Genomic DNA, 21,054 nt, shown 5'->3' with positions numbered 1-21,054 from the left:
AGAGTGGAGTCAGCATTCTTTTGCAGATGACGTCTATGACCTGGTGGAATGATTACTATGGTTTGAATGATTTCTAAAGTTTGCAATCAATTGTAGTAACCTGGGGAATTACTACTGTAAAAGAAAAGAACGTATCTAAGCACCACACCTTGTCTCCATGCCTGTTGCTCTGGGGTTTCTCCACTTTTCCATCTGACGGTCTTGTCCTTGACACCTCTACTATACCATTGCTTAGTGGTTGCCTGAAAAAAATATTAAACCCACAAATTAGCTGCCAGGATTCATTGCCAGTGACTTATCTCCATTCCGAACAAAAGGTCCAACTATTGAATTCACAATGACTGCATTATCCTCTTCCCTGCCGCATCTGTCGGGGGAGAGTCGGGAGGCCTCCCATATACATTAGACTGCTGACATTTGCTGATGAAATTGGAGGGCTTGACCGACTTTTATCTAATGTTTATGATTTTTTTTTATATCTTTGCTATTTACAGTAGTATCCCAATATTTGTTGGGCTAATCAGGGAGATGTACTGTTCCAACTAAAGTGCACACTTAAAGGTAGTCTGGCACTTAAGTCCAAATTCAGCTTAAACGTATCAGATAGTCCTATAGAGGGCTTAGCCCTTATAAAAATCATTCCTGTTAAGTTCTCTTAGCTATGGTTATCAAAAAATGATATTTGATAACTATGGAAATGAGTACGCTAGGTGCACCCTTGGTGTGCCCAAACCCTTGAGTACGCTAGGTGCACCCTTGGTGTGCACCATTCTAGACCGTCCCCTATATTGATTGTCAGCGCTTGCTTGCCCAGCGTGATCGTTGCCAATGTGTGCCTGCATGGACAAGTTTTCAGTCCAGGCAGCACTTACTCTAGGCAATTGAGTGCTGTCAATCAATGAAGGCGTAGGGGGAGAACAGTGCGTTGAGAGCTTGGCCACCTAGCTCCCTCATTTACAAAATAAAGATCATTGTCTGCATAATCATAGCTGACAACACACAACAGGTGTCATTTTTATAGTGGTTAAGTCCTTTATATGACTATCTGATTAGTGTGAATTGCATTTTGGGCTCCCTTATAAATGTGAATCTTCCTACGAGTCCTGACATTGGGTGTTGCTAGTGTAGCCTTATTATGGCATTCTGTAGTTTCCTGAATATAACGAAGTCTGTGTAAACTGATACTAACTTGTTCTAGCAAAAATATTCAGTTATTTAAACAGGGAAACTAAATCTACGGTGTAACAAACTGCATTAAACAGCAATACCCTAATGTACAATTATCACAGATTAAGTCCGAAAGTATATTTTGTTAGATAAAATAACTTTTTGGAAACTGAACAGTACTTAACAAAGCTACATTTATGGATTTAAGTATCTTTAGGATTGCTATTTCCAATCCACTAAATGGAATCAACTCTCCACTATATTTGGTTAGACTAGGTCAAACTATGAGCAGAAGTAGGTAATACGAATCCAATGTTAAATATGTGCATTGAAAGCTATAAAATATCAAAGTTCTGAATAAAAGATCTCAATGCAGACCTGTGATAGAAGTGGAGAAGAAAATGGTCAGTACTTGATCGCACGTATGAAAAGCGCATAATGAGAATTTGCATGACGAATGCCAGAACTGTGAAACTGAGCCGAATCCTAACAGTGAGGTCATTACTTGTGAAGCTGAGCGAAATCCTAACAGTGAGGACATTACTCATGAAAATGAGCAGAATCTTAACAGTGAGGATATTACTTGTGAAACTGAGGAGAATCCGAAGAGTGAGGTTATTACTTGTGAAACTGAGCAGAATCCTAACAGTGAGGGCTTACTTGTGAAACTGAGCAGAATCCTAACAGTGAGGACATTACTTGTGAAACTGAGCAGAATCCTAACAGTGAGGACATTACTTGTGAAACAGGAGAATCCTAACAGTGAGGGCATTACTTGTGAAACTGAGGAGAATTCTAACAGTGAGGACTTTACTTTTGAAACGGAGAAGAATCCTAACAGTGAGGACATTATTTGTGAAACTGAGCAGAATCCTAACAGTGAGGACATTACTTGTGAAACTGAGCAGAATCCTTAGGGTATGTGCACACGTTGTGGATTCGTGTGCAGATTTTTCAGTGCAGATTCTAAAAAATCCGCAGGTAAAACGCCCTGCGTTTTACCTGCGGATTAACCGCGTTTTTACACCTGCTGATTCCTATTATAGAATAGGTGTAAAATGCTGCGGAATCCGCACAAAGAATTGACCTGCTGCGGAAAATAAGCCGCAGCTTTTCTGTGCAGAATTTTCCACAGCATGTGCACTGCGGATTTGGTTTTCCATAGGTTTACATGGTACTGTAAACTGCAGGAAAACCTGCTGCGAATCCGCAGCGTCTAATCCACTGCGGATCCGCAGCCAAATCCGCAAAGTGTGCACATACCCTTACAGTGAGGACAATACTTGTGAAGCTGAGCAGAATCCTAACAATGAGGACAGAACTTGTGAAATTGATCAGAATCCTAACAGTGAAGATATTACACATGGTTAGGCTTCAGCATGCTAAACAATTACCTAGTTTTTTTTCATGTTTTATACAAATTGGCCAATTCGTGTGATCCCAACAGCCGGCGACAAATACGCCTTGTCGCTGGCTGTTGGGCTAACACGAATTGGCCAATTTGTGTGCTAAGTACTTTCATTTTTTAACATGTTTTCTACAGCAGTAGTGCAGTCCCAATTTCAATGTTTAAATACTATAGCATTTACGAGTGTAGCTTTAATTTATTAGATATATAGAGTGGCTCTCTTAGCTTGCACCTTTTCACACCTTTGTCTTTTTCGGTTTGGAAGTGCCAGTCATTTTTTTGATATTTGTTTTCTATATTTATGTCACCTGATCCTTATTATTTCCTCAAGCACTTTTATAGCAGAGTGCCAGTTTCTTGTTATGTCTACTTCATAGAATTTAAAATGCTACCAAGGGCTAATATGTCTGACCAACATGTAGGTGGGGGCCCAAGTGCCAATTTTTCACCGGGGCATATCGGACTCCATCATAATGGAGCTATGATACATGTAAAGACTGGCAACAGTACATATCTCTAGGTCACCTGGCCAGGGAACATAGCAGTATCCACTACTAAATCTCTATGGAAGAAATATCAATAGGTCAACGTTTAGTGGCAGCTGAAATAACAGTAATGTTGGCAGGGAAGGCTCAAAACTATACTCAAGTGCAATAAAAATCTATAATAGCCCCCCTCCACAAAATGAGAAATTACTAAAAATCCTTTACACTCTATATGGATGAAATTATTGCATGCTGCCATTTTTTTTCATTTTCAGTTTTAGTTTGTGAACCAAAATGCTCCTCTGGACAGCCCTACTATTACAGACATTTGTCCGAATGCTGTTGGACGACACTCGGGCTGAATATATAGTCTGTAAGATTTGTACCTAAACTTGTGCTGTTTCCATGGACTGTGAGTAGACAAGCCTTTCCTCATTCTCTTAAGCATTTTTAATAAAGTATGGAAGACACCAACCTTTTTTTTTGGATATCATCATCACTGCTGCCAACTTCATCACTGGATGAGGAATAATATGATGCCTTATAGTAGGATCTGTTATTCTCATTCCCCTTTGCTATAAAATTGTGATTCTGGGTGATAAAAAAAAATGACTAGCTATATCATATTATTAAAATATATGGTGAGATACAGATATTCCATAATATAGCTTATACTACATAATACAGTATTAAGAACAGTAAGATGGCTGTATAAATATGCAGTGCAAGGGCTGGCCGGTGGCTCTCCTGACCCATGCATTGCATTCCAATCTTGGTCCAATATATGGCGGTCTGTGTCTGTCCAAAGCTAACTCTCGGTAAGGATCAGGCTGTCATGGAGAAGACACAATCATTATTGCGTGTCCAAGGTTGTGGTTCCATTATTCAGTGATTCTACAGAAATTTCATTCTGACATTTGTCAAATGCCCTTTTGTTCGAGGCAGAATGTGGGTTCAGATCACCATCTACATCAACGTTCACCAAAACATTATTAATTCAAGATAGAGAAAAATGGCTGAGCTCACTCTCCCAGGCAAATTATGTTCTTAAAGTATCTAATTTGTTGGTGCACAGGAGCAAAATCGTGAGTCAATCCCGTGAAAGAATATGAATAAAATAAGTTATTCCACCACTCATTGAAATATCCTTCAATCAAAGCAGACCACTTTTATTGGAAAATATTAAAATGCATTAGTATGTGATCCAAAGAATCCTGTTTTCTAGGGTCACGTACTAATGGATTTCAATATTTTCCAATAATTGTTTTATTGCTCTCATTGATGGTTTTTGGTGAGTGTCAGAACAACTTCTCTTCTTCACTGTGATCTCAAGACTGACACTAGGGTTTAGATGATAGTTGCCGATTTTTTAAAAAACATTTTTAATGAGACTTTATAAAGTTGTTTTTAAAACATGGATACAAAAAGGGGTAAGCTGTATGGTAATGCGTAAGTGGTTATTCATCAGTGTTTTGCACCTTTGCAACCTTCAACTTTTATCACTAGGACCTGTCTGTATCCTGCAATATTTTAGTATTGTGACCAGTTATTGATAAATTAGCCTTTTTTTATGTGTTTTTTTTTAAAGCCTGTGTTAACTTTTATTTTTCAGATTTTCCAGTGTGGAACAGGATGAGGCTGAAAACGAATGTGTCAGGTCCCACAACTCTATTAACAGAGATGTTGGGAGAATTGTGGACTGCCTGGGCCAATAGTGTGGATCGGACATGGGCTGAGAAGATGCGGCAACATAGGACTGTCATCTATGCCTGGGTGGTATGACAGGTCCATATCCCTACTGCAACAGCCAGGGCCGGCTCCAGGTTTTAGAGGGCCCCGGGCGAAAGAGTCTCAGTGGGCCCCCCCTTTAACACATAGCACGATTCATGATGCACAGATACAGCAGAGAAATATAGCATAGCCACATAGCATATAACACAGCCCACGTAGCATATAGCACAGCCACGTAGTGGATAACACAGCCCACGCAGTATATAACACAGCCCACGTAGCGTATAGCACAGCCATGTAGTATATAACACAGCCACGTAGTATATAACACAGCCACGTAGTATATTGCACAGCCCACATAGCATATAACACAGCCACGTAGTATATAACACAGCCACGTAGTATATTGCACAGCCCACATAGCATATTGCCCAGCCACGTAGTATATTGACCAGCCACGTAGTATATTGGCCAGCCACGTAGTATATTGGCCAGCCACGTAGTATATTGACCAGCCACGTAGTATATTGCCCAGCCACGTAGTATATTGCCCAGCCACGTAGTATATTGCCCAGCCACGTAGTATATTGCCCAGCCACGTAGTATATTGCCCAGTGACGGAGTATACAGCACAGAGTCACGTAGTATACAGACTTAAAATAAAAAATAAACATATACTCACCCTCCGATGAAGTTCTGGCCCTGTACCGCACGCGGCAGCTTCCGGTCCCAGGGCTGGTATGAGCGCAGGACCTGTGATGACGTTGCGGTCACATGACCGTGACGTCATGGCAGGTCCTTCTCGCATACCATCCTTGGCACCGGAAGCTGCCGCTTGCATGGAGCGGTCACTGGAGTGTTGCGAGGAGCGGGAAAGGCGACGGATGGTGAGTATAGCAGGTTTTTTGTTTTTTAATTATTTTTAACATGACATATTTTTACTATTGATGCTGCATACGCAGCATCAATAGTAAATAGTTGGGGACACACAGGGTTAATAGCAGCAGTAACGGAGTGCGTTACACTGTGGCCCGTTACCGCTGCCATTAACCCTGTGTGAGTGGTGACTGGAGGGGATTATGGAGCGGGCACTGATTGTGGGGAGGAAGGAGTGGGCGCCGGGCACTGACTGCAGGGGAGGGACTAATCGGACTGTGCCCATCGCTGATTGGTTGCGGCAGCCATGACAGGCAGCTGCCGAGACCAATCAGCGACGACAGAGGCCGCGACCAATGAATATCCGTGACAGAAAGAAAGACAGAAGGACAGACAGAAAGACGGAAGTGTGACCCTTAGACAATTATATAGTATATATATATATATATATATATATATATATATATATATATATATATATGTGTGTGTGTAAACTTCTCACCTGTGTCTTGCCTCTCTGTTGTGTTTTCTGTCTCTCTTCTTACATCTTTTCTGTCTCCCGCTCTGATTTTTATATTTCCTTAATCCTTTCTGCCTTCTTCTCCCTGCTTGTCTGTGGCTCCACCCCCGACATTTAGTCCCGCCCCTCCATGGCTCTTCACAGTGTGAGAGCTGTGACGCTGCTGGAGGGGAGGGATCCGATGCTTCTGCTGCTGACTGCAGGTGCGGTGAGTAGTGTCACAGCGTGTGTGACTGACTGTGTGCCCCTGCTACACTGCAGCCAGCAACTCTCTGCACGGCCGCGCGCACTGCCAGCGCTCTGCTGCTCCAGTCCTCACTATGCAGAGAGGAAGGAGCAGAGAATGAGTGCGCGCAGATGCGCTGATACCCGGTGTTCCAGCACGCCGGCTGTACCAGGAGTGGAGAGCAGAAGTGAGGGGCCACTCGGGCCCCTCTCTGCTCACCGGGTGGGCACCATAAGCCAGTAAGGGTAGGGCTGTAATGCCCTGATGGCGGCCCTGCAGGGGGGGATTGTTATGACCCCAATGGCAGAGGGTCTCAAAAATACATACCAAGTCTGCAAACACAAAAAACCAGCTCATAGGGCAGTGGTAACTGGGCTGACCATATATCTAATCCTGGCACCACAAATAGCAGCAGCCGGGGAACGTGCCTACGTTGGTTCTAGACGTCTCGCGCCAGCCGGAGAACTAACTAACCCTAGAAGGGAAAAGATAGACCTTTCTTGCCTCCAGAGAAAAGACCCCAAAAGTTGGATACAAGCCCCCAACAAATAATAACGGTGAGGTAAGGAGAAAAGACAAACGTAAGAATGAACTAGATATTTAGCAAAGAGAGGCCCACTGACTAATAGCAGAATATAGTAAGATTACTTATACGGTCAGCAAAAACCCTATCAAAATTTCCACGCTGGATATTCAAGAACCCCCGAACCGTCTAACGGCCCGGGGGGAGAACACCAGCCCCCCAGAGCTTCCAGCAAAATCAGGAATCACATTTAGTACAAGCTGGACAAAAAATAAGAGCAATGCAAATAACCAAAAAACAAGGAAGCAGGACTTAGCTTAATTTTGCAAGATCCAGGACCAGCAGACAGGAGCAAACAGAAAGGAACTGATTACAACGATGCCAGGCACTGGACTGAGAATCCAGGAAGTTTATATAGCAACACCCCTGGACTAACGACCCAGGTGGGTGCCAAACTGAGAAAAGACAATCCCAGAGTCATATCACTACTGACCACAAGAGGGAGCCAAAAAAGTCTAATTCACAACAGGGGATGAAGTCCGGCTTCGGGGCCCCCCCAGGAGCGCATGATGCGCATTAGTGTCGGCAGCAGTGTCTTACCGTTATGGGCCCCCTCCATCTCGTCAGGGCCCTGGCACTTGCCCGGGTACGCCGGGTTCTGACGCCGGCCCTGGCAACAGCTACAGTTCCCCCATAACAAGCAAAGTCAGAATATCTGAGCTGTTATATAAGCAATAAGTTTCCTCATTATTAAATAGACCACCTGCTACTGGATGATCCTTTGTTAAAAGTTTAATAAAAAAATTTAATAAAAAAGAAAAATGGGCAGCATGGTGGCTCAGTGGTTAGTGCTTTGCAGTGATGGGGTCCTCGGTTCAAATCCCCTCAAGGATACTAGCACTCCCACACTTCAAAGACATACTGATAAGGAATTACCCATAAGGCTCACAATCTAAATGTAATAAAGAATTACGGTAAATTTCGATTGTGAGCCTAATGGGGACAATAACGATGATGTCTGTAAAGTGCTGTTGAATATCATGGTGCTTTATAGGTGAGCATAATAATAATATAAAACACAAATACACCTCCCAAACTGGCGTCATTTCAGCAATGTCCGTGCTGTGTCTCCTGGCACTCACATGACACTCTGATGTCATGTGATAGCTGCAGCCCATCAGCGAATCTCCACCTGATAGAACTATGAAGCCTATCAAGTGCCGCTGATAGCCACGTGAGTGCAGGGACAAATACAGCTTCAACATCACTGGAAGGGGTTCCCTTACAGTGTCAAATTTTATATGTTGGATTGTAGGATTTAAATCTGTCTTCAGATTTTTGGTATTTAATCTGAGTTCAGCATAATATAGAGCCAGAAAGCCTGATTAAAGGGAAATATCACTTATTAGGCTGTGTGCTGTACTTTAAATGCAATCAGTGTTTTATCAGCAGGAGATTTAGCTGGACTAGGTCTCAAGTGCAGAGCAGTCCAGCTTAACTGTGTAACCCCGCCCTGACCACTGATTGGCAGCTTGCTAACAATTGACATTGTACAGAGAGTTGTGGGCGGGGTTACACACAGCATTCTGACCACAGGAATTCTATCAAAACTACACCAAGCAGTCCACTAAGTGACAGATCGCTGGAATCAGGCTCTCTGCATGTAAATCATGCTGCTCTCACATTACATAACAAATCCCTCTGCTGACATATTTGCTTTAAGAAAGAATTATCCAGTAATGGACAACCTCTTTAATGCCAAAGTGGCTACATAAAGTGTCAAGAGCTCAGAAAGTCTCTCCTCGGTTGGGGATGATGTAGAAATAGATGTGAATATCTCCGTTACAAAACTGCAACTGACAGAATTGGATGGGAACATGTAGTCATCCAAGGCTGTATTAACATCTGTGCTAATCATATCATCCCTTTTCCAGCTCCATCATAGAAGTGGATCAAAATAAAATGACAGCAGTGCTGAATTTGTCTCATGATGGACACCAATTAACTATAATGGGGTCCGTCAGATTTCCACTACGCTGTCGGAAACAAAGTCTAAACCTGTTCATAGTCTCAGGCTTTATACCTATAATTTTTAAAGAATCAAATCTCAGCATAGAAATAATATTTTAACACGTAATTTCCACTTTTCAATGTGCAATACATGACTTTTCTATAAACTTCTTCTGAAACTTTTCCTTCACAGATCAGTATGTGTGAGACCGAGATAGAAAATAATCATCAGCGTAAGTCAACTCATGACACTTACCGAAATCTTCCTGAAATCTAGATGTACTTCATTTCCAGCCTTCTCTAATTGTTGGAGATAATTCGGCACCACTTGATTATCTTTTGGTGACCCTTAAACGATAAATGAAATGATGAGACAATAATTGCGAGTGTTCTATCATTCATTGTTAGTGTCATTCGCCATCGTGGCATCTGGCACTCTGTGTCACTCCTCATTCATCAAGTATCTTCCTTTTTTCTTAAGGGAAATCTCATCTGAGTTTAAAGCCATGCATCATAAAAGCACTCAAGCAGCGCTCTCGTACCTTTGTAGGAATTGAGAAATCCAAAGTGACTTGTAATAGAAGACGATCAGTAAATAGAGGAAATCCACTGATTAGCCATATGAAGGCACAAACAAAGCGTGATCTGAAGTATAGTGAGGGCACCGCTAAAATAAATACCCCACCCTCACAATGCAAAGAATATGTCAGGAGATAGAACAAACTCTTAAGTGTATTTACAGTGAATTTTCTACCTGCGGAGCTACACTGAACTTTTTCTTATGTGTATGTGGGCTTTCCAACAGCGGAAGTCTTGCAAGACAGAAAGAAGTTCAGAGGGAAAAAAACAGAAAAAAAGGTGCTCATAGGGTTAATTCTTTTGAGACATGGAGAAAAAGAGGCAAAAAGATGGAGGCTCGCCTTGCTGAATTGTTCTGCAGTGGGCACATGGCTAATAGGTGCATTTAGATAGATGTAGCCAGAAATGAATGCTGCCAGTTTCCAGGGTCCTCAAGTCAGGTCTTCTGGGACCTACTGGGATTCTAATGGTGATTCACAGGAGTAACAAAGTATAGTTTATATAACATGAAGGAAGACAAAAGACGGCTCCTTACCTCCTAAAATTTTTACATTTTTGGAAATGTAGTTCTTCAATAAGCCATGAAAACCTTGAGGCAGTAGTCACAACCATTCCTAAGCTGGGGAAGCCCCCAATTACGCCTGGTAATTTTAGGCCTACCGTATATCCTTAATAAACTGTGATTAGTGATGAGCGAGTATGCTTGCTGCTCGAGATTTCCCGAGCATGCTCGGGGGGTCTCTGAGTATTTGTAAGTGCTCGGAGATTTAGTTTTTGTTGACACAGCTGCATGATTTACATCTGTTAGTCAGCATAAGTACATGTGGGGGTTGCCTGGGTGCTAGGAAATCCCCACATGTACTTATGCTGGCTAACAGATGTAAATCATTCAGCTGCGGCGATGAAAACTAAAACTTCGAGCACTAAAAAATACTCGGAGGACACCCGAGCATGCTCGGTAAATAACAAGTATACTCGCTCATCACTAACTGTGATCTAAAAATATTCTCTAAAATCCTTGCGGCCAGAATGTCAGTTCTTCCCTCTCTGATAGTTCCTGACCAGGTTGGATTTGTCCCTGGGAGACAATCCAAGGACGGCACTAGAAGAGTGATAGATTTGTTGAAGATAATGGAGACTAGTAAACTCCCTGGTGTACTGCTGTCTCTTGATGCCGAAAAGGCGTTTGACAGAGTGCACTGGGGTTATATGGGAGAGGTTCTGGATAAGTTTAGATTTGTGAGAGATATTAAAAAGGCTATATTGGCCCTATCCTCTAATCCGAACGTGGTGGTTACGGCACCTGGCTTCACCTCAGACTGGTTTGTGATGTCTAATGGCACCCAGCAGCGTTGCCCTCTTTTGCCGGTTATCTTTGCTTTGCTAATGTAGCCGCTGGCAGAGGTTCTTAGAACTAATCCAAGCAGACATGGAGTACGTGTGGGAGATATGGACCATGTGGCGGAATTGTATGCAGCTGATGTGATCTCTCACATATCTCTCACATATCTCTCACCGGCTAGGAGGAGTCCCTGGTGGGTATCATGGACACCTTAGCTGAATTCTCCAGAATCTCATATTACAAATTAAATGCCAAAAAGTCTATCATATTCCCCATAAATATTACACCTTTGGTAAAGGACAGAATACTACAGTATTTCCCTTTAAGTGTGAGGAAGCAGGATTTACATATTTGGGAAATAAAATTACAAAATTTGAAAATCTAATTAAGTTGAACTGTGAATCGCTGATTTCGGAAGTTCGTGGGGACTTGGAAAGGCAGACCCTTCTCCCACTATCCTGGGTTGCCAGAATAAATGGTAAAAATGATGTTGCTGCCTAAGTTTACCTACTTGTTTAGATGTCTTCCCTTCAAATTTCCAACTAGATGGATAGGGCTCCTACAATCCCTACTTTATTTGGCAAAACAAAAAAACAAGAGTGGCGGTCGGGGCTCTGCATTTCCAATATTCCCGTGGTGGCATGGGTGTACCAAATCTATGTTTGTACCACAAGGCAGCCATACTCAATGCCGCAAAGGATTGGTGGGCTGGGGATCCTAATTATAGATGGCTCCAAATAGAAAGACAGTTTGCTCCCCACAGGTCTACTAGAGTTTTGCTAGACATCGAGCTACTGAAGCCCCTGAATTTCAATTTTCCCTTATATACCATGTCCTTATTGATTTCTTTGGAATAATTAAATTTAATTGGAATAATCTTGATAGAACACTAACAAAATCCTTATTTAAATTCATTTCTGTAAAAGCGATAGAAGCACACATCTCTGGGTTGTCTCTAGACCTGTGGGTGAAGTCAGGTGTAAGCACCCTTGACAAACTCTTAAATGGCCATGTATTCCCCTCCTTTGCAGATTTGTCCCAACTTTACAAGATTCCCAAAACGGGCTTTTATCAATACCTCCAAATTTGTCATTTTATCCATTCGTGTACATTTCCAGCTTGGGGGAGCCCTGACCCATCAGATATGATGCAGAAATACTTTAAAGTAGAATACCCAAATGAACATGGATTGTCTCTGTTTTATAAAACTCTTAATTCACCAGCGGAGTCTGTCAAACTCCCCTATATGAATGTCTGGGAGGAAGCACTCTCTTTCTCATCCATCCACGAACATTGGTGTTAAAGAGGTTGGAGAGGTTTTACTGTATTCGGAAACAAGTTTTTCCATCAAAAACGCATCACCTGAATAATTTCCTTCTTTTGACACCTCTGTGAAGTACTGCACTCTACTATAGAGGGGAGAGAGTGGTAGCGCTGCTGTTACTAAATGATCCCAATTTAGTCGGGACACAGAAAGTCTTCTCATGCTTTACGCCAATGATGGCCACGTAAGCTGCCTCGCTGATTCTCAATAGCTAAGGAGTCTACAAAGGTAGAAGAAGCCATACCTTTTAGAGGGGCCAGTAAGGACTGGCAGAAAACCCTTATTTTCCCCCTCTCCCATGACAAGACCACCTGAGAGAGGGTATCCGTCCACCAGGACAGGAAACCTACTGAACAAAAAGGTGGTACATCTCCTCTGCATCAGTTTAGTTTCCTGTCCTCATGGAAGCCTACAAGAAGAAACATTGTGACACTCAAAACAGTGATTCTGGTAGCCCTGACATTGGCGAGTAGGGTCTCTTCATGTACGTGTCAGAGGATAGAGTCGTGTTGAGACCTGACCCAGCATATTTCCCCAAAGTGGCCTCTAAATTTCACAGAAGCCAGGAGGTAATCCTTCCCTCCTTCTTCAGTGAACCAAAGTCTGAAGAAGAACAGAGACTTCACACGTTAGATGTCAGGAGAGCCCTGATCCACTACTTAGACAAGACTAGACAGAGTAGAAGGAACAAGGCCTTATTTGTATCTTTCCAGGGAAATAAGAAAGGGTGTAGTATTACAAGGGGGACTTTAGCTAGATGAATAAGGGACGCCATTAGCTTAGCCTACACCTCTTGTGAAAGACCAGTTCCTGGAAATCGGAGGGCCCATTCCACCAGGGCTGTGGTGACCTCCTGGGCCGAGAGAGCGGAGGTGTCCATCGAAGAAATATGTAAGGCACATGGTATTCCCCTACTACCTCTTATAGGCACCATCATCTCAATCTATCATCCTCTGCTGACCTGTCCTTTGGGAGAAAGGTATTGCAAACTGTGATCCCTCCCTAGGGTGCTTTAATCTATATTAATCTCTCAGGTGGTGCTGTCATGGGAGAGGAGGAAAAATCTAAGTTACTCACCGTTAATGGGATTTTACAGAGCCCATGACAGCACCCTTATATTCCCTCCCCTGCTTTGTCACTTATGGTGTGCACTATAAGGGTACGTGTCCACCTTCAGGATGGCCGGCGGTTTGGACGGAGATGCAAACCCGCTCCGCCCTAAGCTCTGCCCCCTTCTGTGACGCGATGATTCTGGATGTGTTCATTGCACACATCCGGCATCATCGCACCCCACACATAGGGCCCTGTGTTTTACCTTGCGGTGGCGCAGCGTTGCCGCAAGGTAAACGGACATGCTGCAATCTGCATGTCCGGAATTGCAGGGCTGCCGGGTGCGTGTTACCACGCATAGTGGAGACGGGATTTGATAAAATCCCGTCCACTATGCTGTAACATCTGGACGCTGCGTGTTTGACGCTGCGGCTCTGCGCAGCGTCAAACACGCAGCGTTTCCTGAACGTGGAAACATACCCTTAAGGGTTTTAAGAAAAATGTATATGGTGAAGGTTGTACTAACTAACTGTCTGGAGGTCCTCTCGTGCTCTGAAACCAAACTGATGCGGAGGAGCGGTACCGCCTTTTTATTCAGTAGGTTTCCTGTCCTGGTGGGCGGATACCCTCTCTCAGGTGGTGCTGTCATGGGGTCTGTAAAATCCCGTTAACGGTGAGCAACTTAGATTTTGCATTACCCGATGCCCCCATGATCTCACAATTAGGTCGGTGATTACTGGTCTTTACCAGAGCCATGGTAAAATGTCCTATAATAAAGAACTGGTATACGCTGTCACGGGTATACAATCTCTCTACTTTTCCATTATATGTTATGCTTTATTTTGCCGGTTATACTCTGATTTGGGAATAAGGATAATCTTTTGCTCATTTGTTAAACAAAATAATAATATATTGTTTTAGTAACGTGGGAATATTACGATAACTTAAAGTGTAGTTGGATCTCCGCTTTATTCCATATATGAACCTGTACAATGACTTACAGCTGCAACACACAGCAGCTTTCAGCAGCTATAGGATATTACAGCTGACGCTAGTAGTAGGCTTAAGTGCAGAAATCCCAGTGGATAAATAATTTCCAGCAGTACGAGCCAGTGGGACAAGTGTAAGATGGAGAGCACTTTACTGAAATGCTAGCAATGTAACTTTAATAATAAGAAAGAATTATGTTTATATAAAGACAATGAGCAAGTTAAAATGTACAAGTTGTGGGACTTAGCAGAAATCCCCTGGAAAGCCTCCCTACTTCAGCACTTTTTTACTGTAAATCTGTAAATCTGTTTTTCTCATTGTGAGGGAAGCAGGGAAGTGGAGAGCTTTCAATCGATGGACAAACATCAATTATTCTTACGCCTTAGCCATTTGTTAAAAAATGGACACTATCACAAAATTTTATAAGTTATGATATGTTCTTAGAAACTTTTAAAAACTTTGTTGAAAGTGAACGTATACCAAATACAGAATTGAGAGTGCTTTGCAAAATCTCTTTTCGTCAGAGGGATCATAAGTTTTAAGCCAATCACATTATTATTATTATATTATTATTATGCTTTGCTTATATAGTGCCTTTACAGACATCATCTTCACTGTCTCCAGTGGGGCTCTCAATCTAAATTCCCTATCAGTTACAGTGGCTTGTGAAAGTATTCACCCCCTTGGCAGGTTTTTGTGTTTTGCTACCCCTGAACTGGAATTTCACTGTTTTTTGGAGGGTTTGCATCAGTTCATGTACAGAACATGCCTACAACTGTGAACATTTGGTTTTCTTTTTATTGTGAAGCAAACAACAAATAAGACAAAATAACTGAAAACTTCAGTGTGCTTAACTATTCATCACCACCCTAAAGTCAGTACTGTGTAGAGCCTCCTTTTGCAGCAATTACTTCTACAAGTCACTTTGGATGAGTCTCTATGACCTTTCCACATTTTGCCACTGGGATATTTGCTCACTCCTCAATGCAAAACTGCTCCAGCTCATTCGAGTTACATGGTTTCCTCTTGTGAACAGCAATCTTCAAGTCTGACCACAGATTCTCAATTGGATTAAGGTCTGGGCTTTGACTAGGCCACTCCAAAACATTTACACGCTACTCCTTAAACCACTTGAGTGTTGCTTTAGCAGAATACTTTGGATTATTGTCTGGTTGGAAGGTGATCCTCCATCCCTGTCTCAAATCACTGACAGACGGAAACACGTTTTGCTCAAGAATATCTCTGTATTTCACACCATCCATCTTCCTCTCGACTCGGACCATTTTCTCTGTCCCTGCTGCTGAAAATCATCCCTACAGCATGATGCTACCACCACCATGCTTCACTGTAGGGATACTGTTCTTAGAGTGATGTGTTGGTTTGGTGCCAAACATAGCATTTACATGGTCACCAAAAAGTTCAGTTTGGTCTCATCTGACCACAGCCTACCTAATACTTTTATTAGGTTATTATTTGTTAATATCGTGGTCAGGAAATATTTGCTTGTCCAATTCTTGACTGGTCAGTGTTGTTCAAAAGCGGCTGTACACCTTTAATAATTATATTCCATTTTTTGCACCAAGTGGTGTTTCTCTGTGGTATTGGGTTTTACGCATCATGTACTTTGTGGGAGCTTACAGTTTGTAATGTGTTTATTTTCCATCTTCCATTTACATGAAATTTAATTTTAATGTCAAATTCACAGCTTTAGGGGCAATGGTACACCAGCTGCATTAAAGTATAACTACATCTGCCATGTGCCAGTTTATGTGAACGACGGCTACTGAAGCAATGCCAGTTCTAATTGCAATATTGGACTTTGTGATTTAAGTGCATCATCACTTCCAAATTAAATCACTCGAAGTGCACTGTGTTACCTAAGCTGTCACTTAGCCTCGGGGCAGCTTTGCTGAAAGATTAAATAGCTAGCTGCTATTAAGACACGGCTTTTCAGCGCTAGTATGCAAATATTGGACAATAAATACATTTTAATTACTCTTCCACTAAGATGAGCTGCGGCTTTTCCGGCGGTTGCAGATTGCACACTTGACATATTTACCTTATCAAGAGCATAGTAAAGTAATGCGTTCGATTTTTCTGAGATCGGCAAACTTTCAAGTCATTAAAATGTCTTCCGGACGATCAGCAGTCATCTCCAAATTTCCTCATGAAGTTGAAAGGAGTTTGCAGAAATCCATGCAAATGACTCAGAAACATCCCCAAAGCTGGGAGAAGTAATTGTTCTTTTTAAAAGGGTTGTCCAATTAAAATAAAACAATGCACACTCCTCTCCTGCAGTGCCAGTGTTCCAGCAATGTCGGTGCTGCTGTCCCCGTTAGGTGACATGACTTTGTTGTGTCAAGTGATCAGTGGTTGGCGGTTGCTGTTTGGCTGCAGCTTATCAATATTTTCTTAGGATAGATGTCCACTCTGCGGAAACAGTAAAAGCAGCAGCCAAATAGTGACAGCTGATCATGTGGCACAATATTGTCTTGTCCACCACTTCGGGTGGAGAGTATGTATTATAGACATGAATTGATTAAACAGCTGTTATCCAGAACTGGACAACCCCTTCAAAGAGAATTTGTCACCAGGTATTTGCTACCTCGTCTGAGAGCAGCCTGATGTAGGAAAAAAGACCCTGATTCCAGCGATGTATCACTTAGATTACTGGGTGCAGCAGTTGTCATACAATCAGAGTTTTTAGATTTAGCATGTAACAGAGCTCAGAAAGCTAACACTCCTCACACCACAGCTTTCTATATACATTGTATATAGACAGTGAGCTGCTTATCAGGGGAGGGAGCGGAGTCAGTCTAGCAGCCACCTCAACACCAGACCTGGAAGTTATAATGTCCTAGTGATAAAACCTTAATTGTAAGTAAACAGCACACGGCCTAATAAATGACAAATTGCTGAATTCAGTGTTTCACCCCGTATCTCCTGCTGCCTTCAGATTACATAGTAAAACCTACTCAAATGTAGCATAGCTACCAAGGGGGTGACTGCCCCAGGTCCTGAGCTCTGTGGGGCCCACCTGGAGCTGCGCTTCCTAACTATATCAGCATGTACAGCACACCAATATAGTTAAGCTCCATGGTAGAGCAAGGAGACTCCCTGCACTACCGCTCTCCATTTTGTAGACCGCAGGTCACTTTAAGCCTGCGGTCTACAGAACTGGCCGTGGCGCTGACACACACACAGGACATGAGAGTCTCTGTGCCGTGACATCATCACTCTATGCCGGGAATCATGTCCTGTGCATGCGACATCAGAGTGCCTTATCAGGATCGTGGATTAGGTGAGTATATATTGCTTTTTACTTTGATCAAAACTTGTGGTGTAACGGTGGAGGCATCAAAGTGTGGGGGCCCCTTATACAATGTATGAACTACTGCAGGGGCCCCTGATACATTGTGGGGGCCATTATACAGCATGTGAGCTAATGTTGGGCCATTATACAAAGTGGGAGCTAATATGAATGCCATTATACAGCAAGGAAGCTAATCTAGGGGCCAATATACAGGAAAGGAGCTAATATAGGGGCCAATATACAGCAAAGGAGCTAATACAGGGGCCAATATACAGCAAAGGAGCTAATACAGGGGCCAATATACAGCAAGGGAGCTAATACAGGGGCCAATATACAGCAAGGGAGCTAATATATGGGGCCAATATACAGCAAAGAAGATAATATAGGGGCCAATATACAGCAAAGGAGCTAATACAGGGGCCAATATACAGCAAGGAAAATAATATATGGGGCCCTTATACAGCATGGGAGATAATATGGGGCCTTTATGCAGTGAGGAAGCTAGTGCGAGGGCCATTATACCCCAAACTTTGTCCAATTTGCCAAGTTACCACAGGTCATCAGCAGACCCCTGGCTGTCATAACTGAAACACATCGAAGCCCCGCAATCACATGACGGGTACACCGATGGGCGGGATCAAGGATGTCCTTCTTATCTGCACATGTTAACTGCTGCTGTCGGTGATTGACAGTGGCTTTTAACTGGTTAGCAGCCGAGGGTGGAGCTCTGATCCAGGTGCTACTGTTAGTGGCACTTGATGGCTGATTAAATCAGCTATCAAGTGCAGGGAAAGTTGCAGGTTCAAGGTCATGAAGGATTTAAAAAAGCACACAAATCAAAATTATTGTCCTCTTAATATATTGCAGTCATCATATTATATGGCACTGTGCACTTACAATTGCTCATTTTGCCTTTCTACCCAGCTAATTCTTCTCTTTTTCATTAGGTGTATGACATCATGTGATTAAACACTGACTAGCTGAATCCTTCTAAGCTCTGTGTAGAAGCAGGAATTCTCTTTTCTCTACATGAGTCATAATTAGAACTACCATTCTATGTCACGCCAAAGTCCCTTGCACGTAGGAGGAGTCGAGCAGCTGGGTCAGGAGTTGGAGGGAGATGACTCATGCAAGGAAAAGAGACTTCCTGTTTCTTAAAACACTGCATAAAATCAGTTTCTGACTGCGCGGGACACTGTCACCTCGCGTGAATACACCTCGCTTACACTTTAGTATTTTATAAGCAATTTTCATATTTCTTTTTAAATCGCGATCAGGAGTGGATTTAGGAAAGAGAAGAAGTAGTAATAGTTCCATTACTGTATACGTATAATTTCTGTACTTTAAAAACTTGGAGGGATCTTTCACCTGGATTGTGTCTGTTGTTCTGATTCCCAATCATGCTGCTACATTTCGCTGGCTCAGGCTGTTCCTTGGATTGCTGAAGGAAACCACTAATTATGAAACATACCAGTTAGTGCATAGCAATTCAGTCACAGTAATGTAAGCATCGACTCATCAAGTTTTCTGCAGTCAGTAAGTGGTCTAACAAAGCAACCAATATGGTGATCATGCTGGCTCGGGCCTGCATCCATCATCTTGGGCATCCATCACCCTCAAAATAGAGATCTACATTTAGGATTTATTTAGATGGTGGGGTTGAAAATACACCAAAAACCACATAGAGAATTGCTGTGGCTTTAAATACAGGTGCGCTTTTAACCGGAGAAGCACATTTATTTTATTTGTTTTACCTAGAAAAACGCCAAGTGTCCCAGTAACCATGGCAAAAAGACATGCGTTTTATTCAATATGGATTTTAGTGCGGTTTTATTAGCCTTTTTTGGTGAGTTTTCCTGACTTATACCTATAAGGCTCCAATACATACCACCATACTAGGGCTCCATTGATGCCTTTACCTATATATTTGAAAGAAGGTGTGCCAATACATATAAGCATATAAGCACAAACAAGACCGACGAATGTTTGGTCGGATTCTCATTAAGGCCAGTTTTCATTTCATAATCATATTATGGGAACATTTTCTTAGTTTTATTACATGTATATAACCCAAAATAACCTGTTTGTGCTGGAATTCGTGGCCATGAGGATAGATACGCACATTTTGCCACCATGGATTTTACTGATGTGAATCAGCTGCAAAAGTCTCTGCAGATTTTGGTGCTGATTTAAACTTTGCAATGTAAAGCAAGACACCTATCAAAAGTCTACATGCAAATGAGCATCAGAATCTGCATGAAAAATGCACAAGGTGCGAATCTGGCCTTAAATTCCCAACTGAAGGTGGCATAATATAAAATAGGATTTAAGTGGGGTAATTAGCAACGCAGCACTAGCTTGGCTTCTGAGACACAGCATTGGACTGAGCAAATTGGTTGCCGAGATAAAGCTCACAATCATACATTGCCTGAAGTCATTCTGCATCACAAATGAGAATTAATAAAATTTAAATAAAAATAAAAAAGGACCTGGACAGTTGTTACTAGCAACAACTTTATTTTTTTTGCCTCCAGGTTTTGCAGAAGCATTTTTTTTTACCTGTACTAACGCCTCCAGTACTGACTTTCTACAACAATTTTAAGTGCATAATGGAAACTAATGAGTTTAATTTCCTTTGTAATGACTGTTATATCTAAATCTTTTTTTTTTTTTAAATGTATAATAGGAAATGTTCATTTCAGGTCCCTTGGTACATTCTTCTGAAGCCTGATCCTTCCAGCCCTGTGTAAGTGTGGATGTGAAGACTGACTCACGGAGAACAGTTTTTATCTTCATGAGTTGAATTGTCCATAAATAGATTAGTTATAATTAGTGTTTGTCAGAATGTATAATATGAAGCTTGCAATTATGTTCCCAGAATTGTCTGGTTGTATTTGTGAGCCATCACAGAGCTGGAATATCTTATTTCGCCTTCACTTACCCAGATGGGTTTCTTTGGTGGCCTCGGTTGTCCTTACAAAACTTCGATGTGGTTCGTTCTGGAACCTGAACAGAAGAGACACTTCATGAGTAAGCCCTCACTGACATCATTGAAATAGAAGCCTGTCACAGAGTGTTTCTACAATTGTATTTATTTTTATGGGGAAGCAGAGCAAAAGGAACACTTTTAAACCTCTCACTATACGGTGCTGTCAAACAGTGATTAGTGGAAGGATCGATCTCTGTTTTTCCTATTTTCCAATCTTTTTGTTGGATAGTCAATAAGGCCCATTGTCTTCTTTAGCTTCATAAAGACTGACAATATATCAGATATTCACAATGGCAAGGTAAACTCGGTATACCATTGTTTTCTCAGTTTTGCACAAGTGATGTCCGTCCAACCATTTGGTTGCAAAAAGGGTGGATAGTTACATGCAGCTTTAGCAGTAATCTGCCGGCAAATGTTGTTTCAACCCCTTGCTATCCCAAAAATTACCATTATGTCATCAAGCGGGTCTGGGAGCTGGCTCAGGAGCTTGAACCCTCTTCACACAAAGCAGATGTCGGCTG

General features: G+C 42.2%; 1 protein-coding gene across 1 annotated transcript in view; it reads right to left on the bottom strand.

Moving 5' to 3' along the window:
• Positions 1-21,054, bottom strand: part of NRK (Nik related kinase) — a 348,898-nt gene that overhangs the window by 122,599 nt on the left and 205,245 nt on the right. The window contains exons 18-22 of the mRNA XM_077285205.1: positions 20,486-20,550; positions 18,913-18,998; positions 9,203-9,294; positions 3,536-3,651; positions 149-242 (exon numbers count right to left, since the gene is read on the bottom strand). Of these exons, the coding sequence (XP_077141320.1) occupies positions 149-242; positions 3,536-3,651; positions 9,203-9,294; positions 18,913-18,998; positions 20,486-20,550 (453 nt within the window). The remainder of the gene's footprint in view (positions 1-148; positions 243-3,535; positions 3,652-9,202; positions 9,295-18,912; positions 18,999-20,485; positions 20,551-21,054) is intronic.

The sequence above is a fragment of the Ranitomeya variabilis genome, chromosome 2 (assembly GCF_051348905.1).
Source record: "Ranitomeya variabilis isolate aRanVar5 chromosome 2, aRanVar5.hap1, whole genome shotgun sequence".
NCBI classification, from domain to species: domain Eukaryota; kingdom Metazoa; phylum Chordata; class Amphibia; order Anura; family Dendrobatidae; genus Ranitomeya; species Ranitomeya variabilis.
Note: the sequence above shows the minus strand (reverse complement) of the source record. Positions and strands in the feature narration are given on the sequence as shown.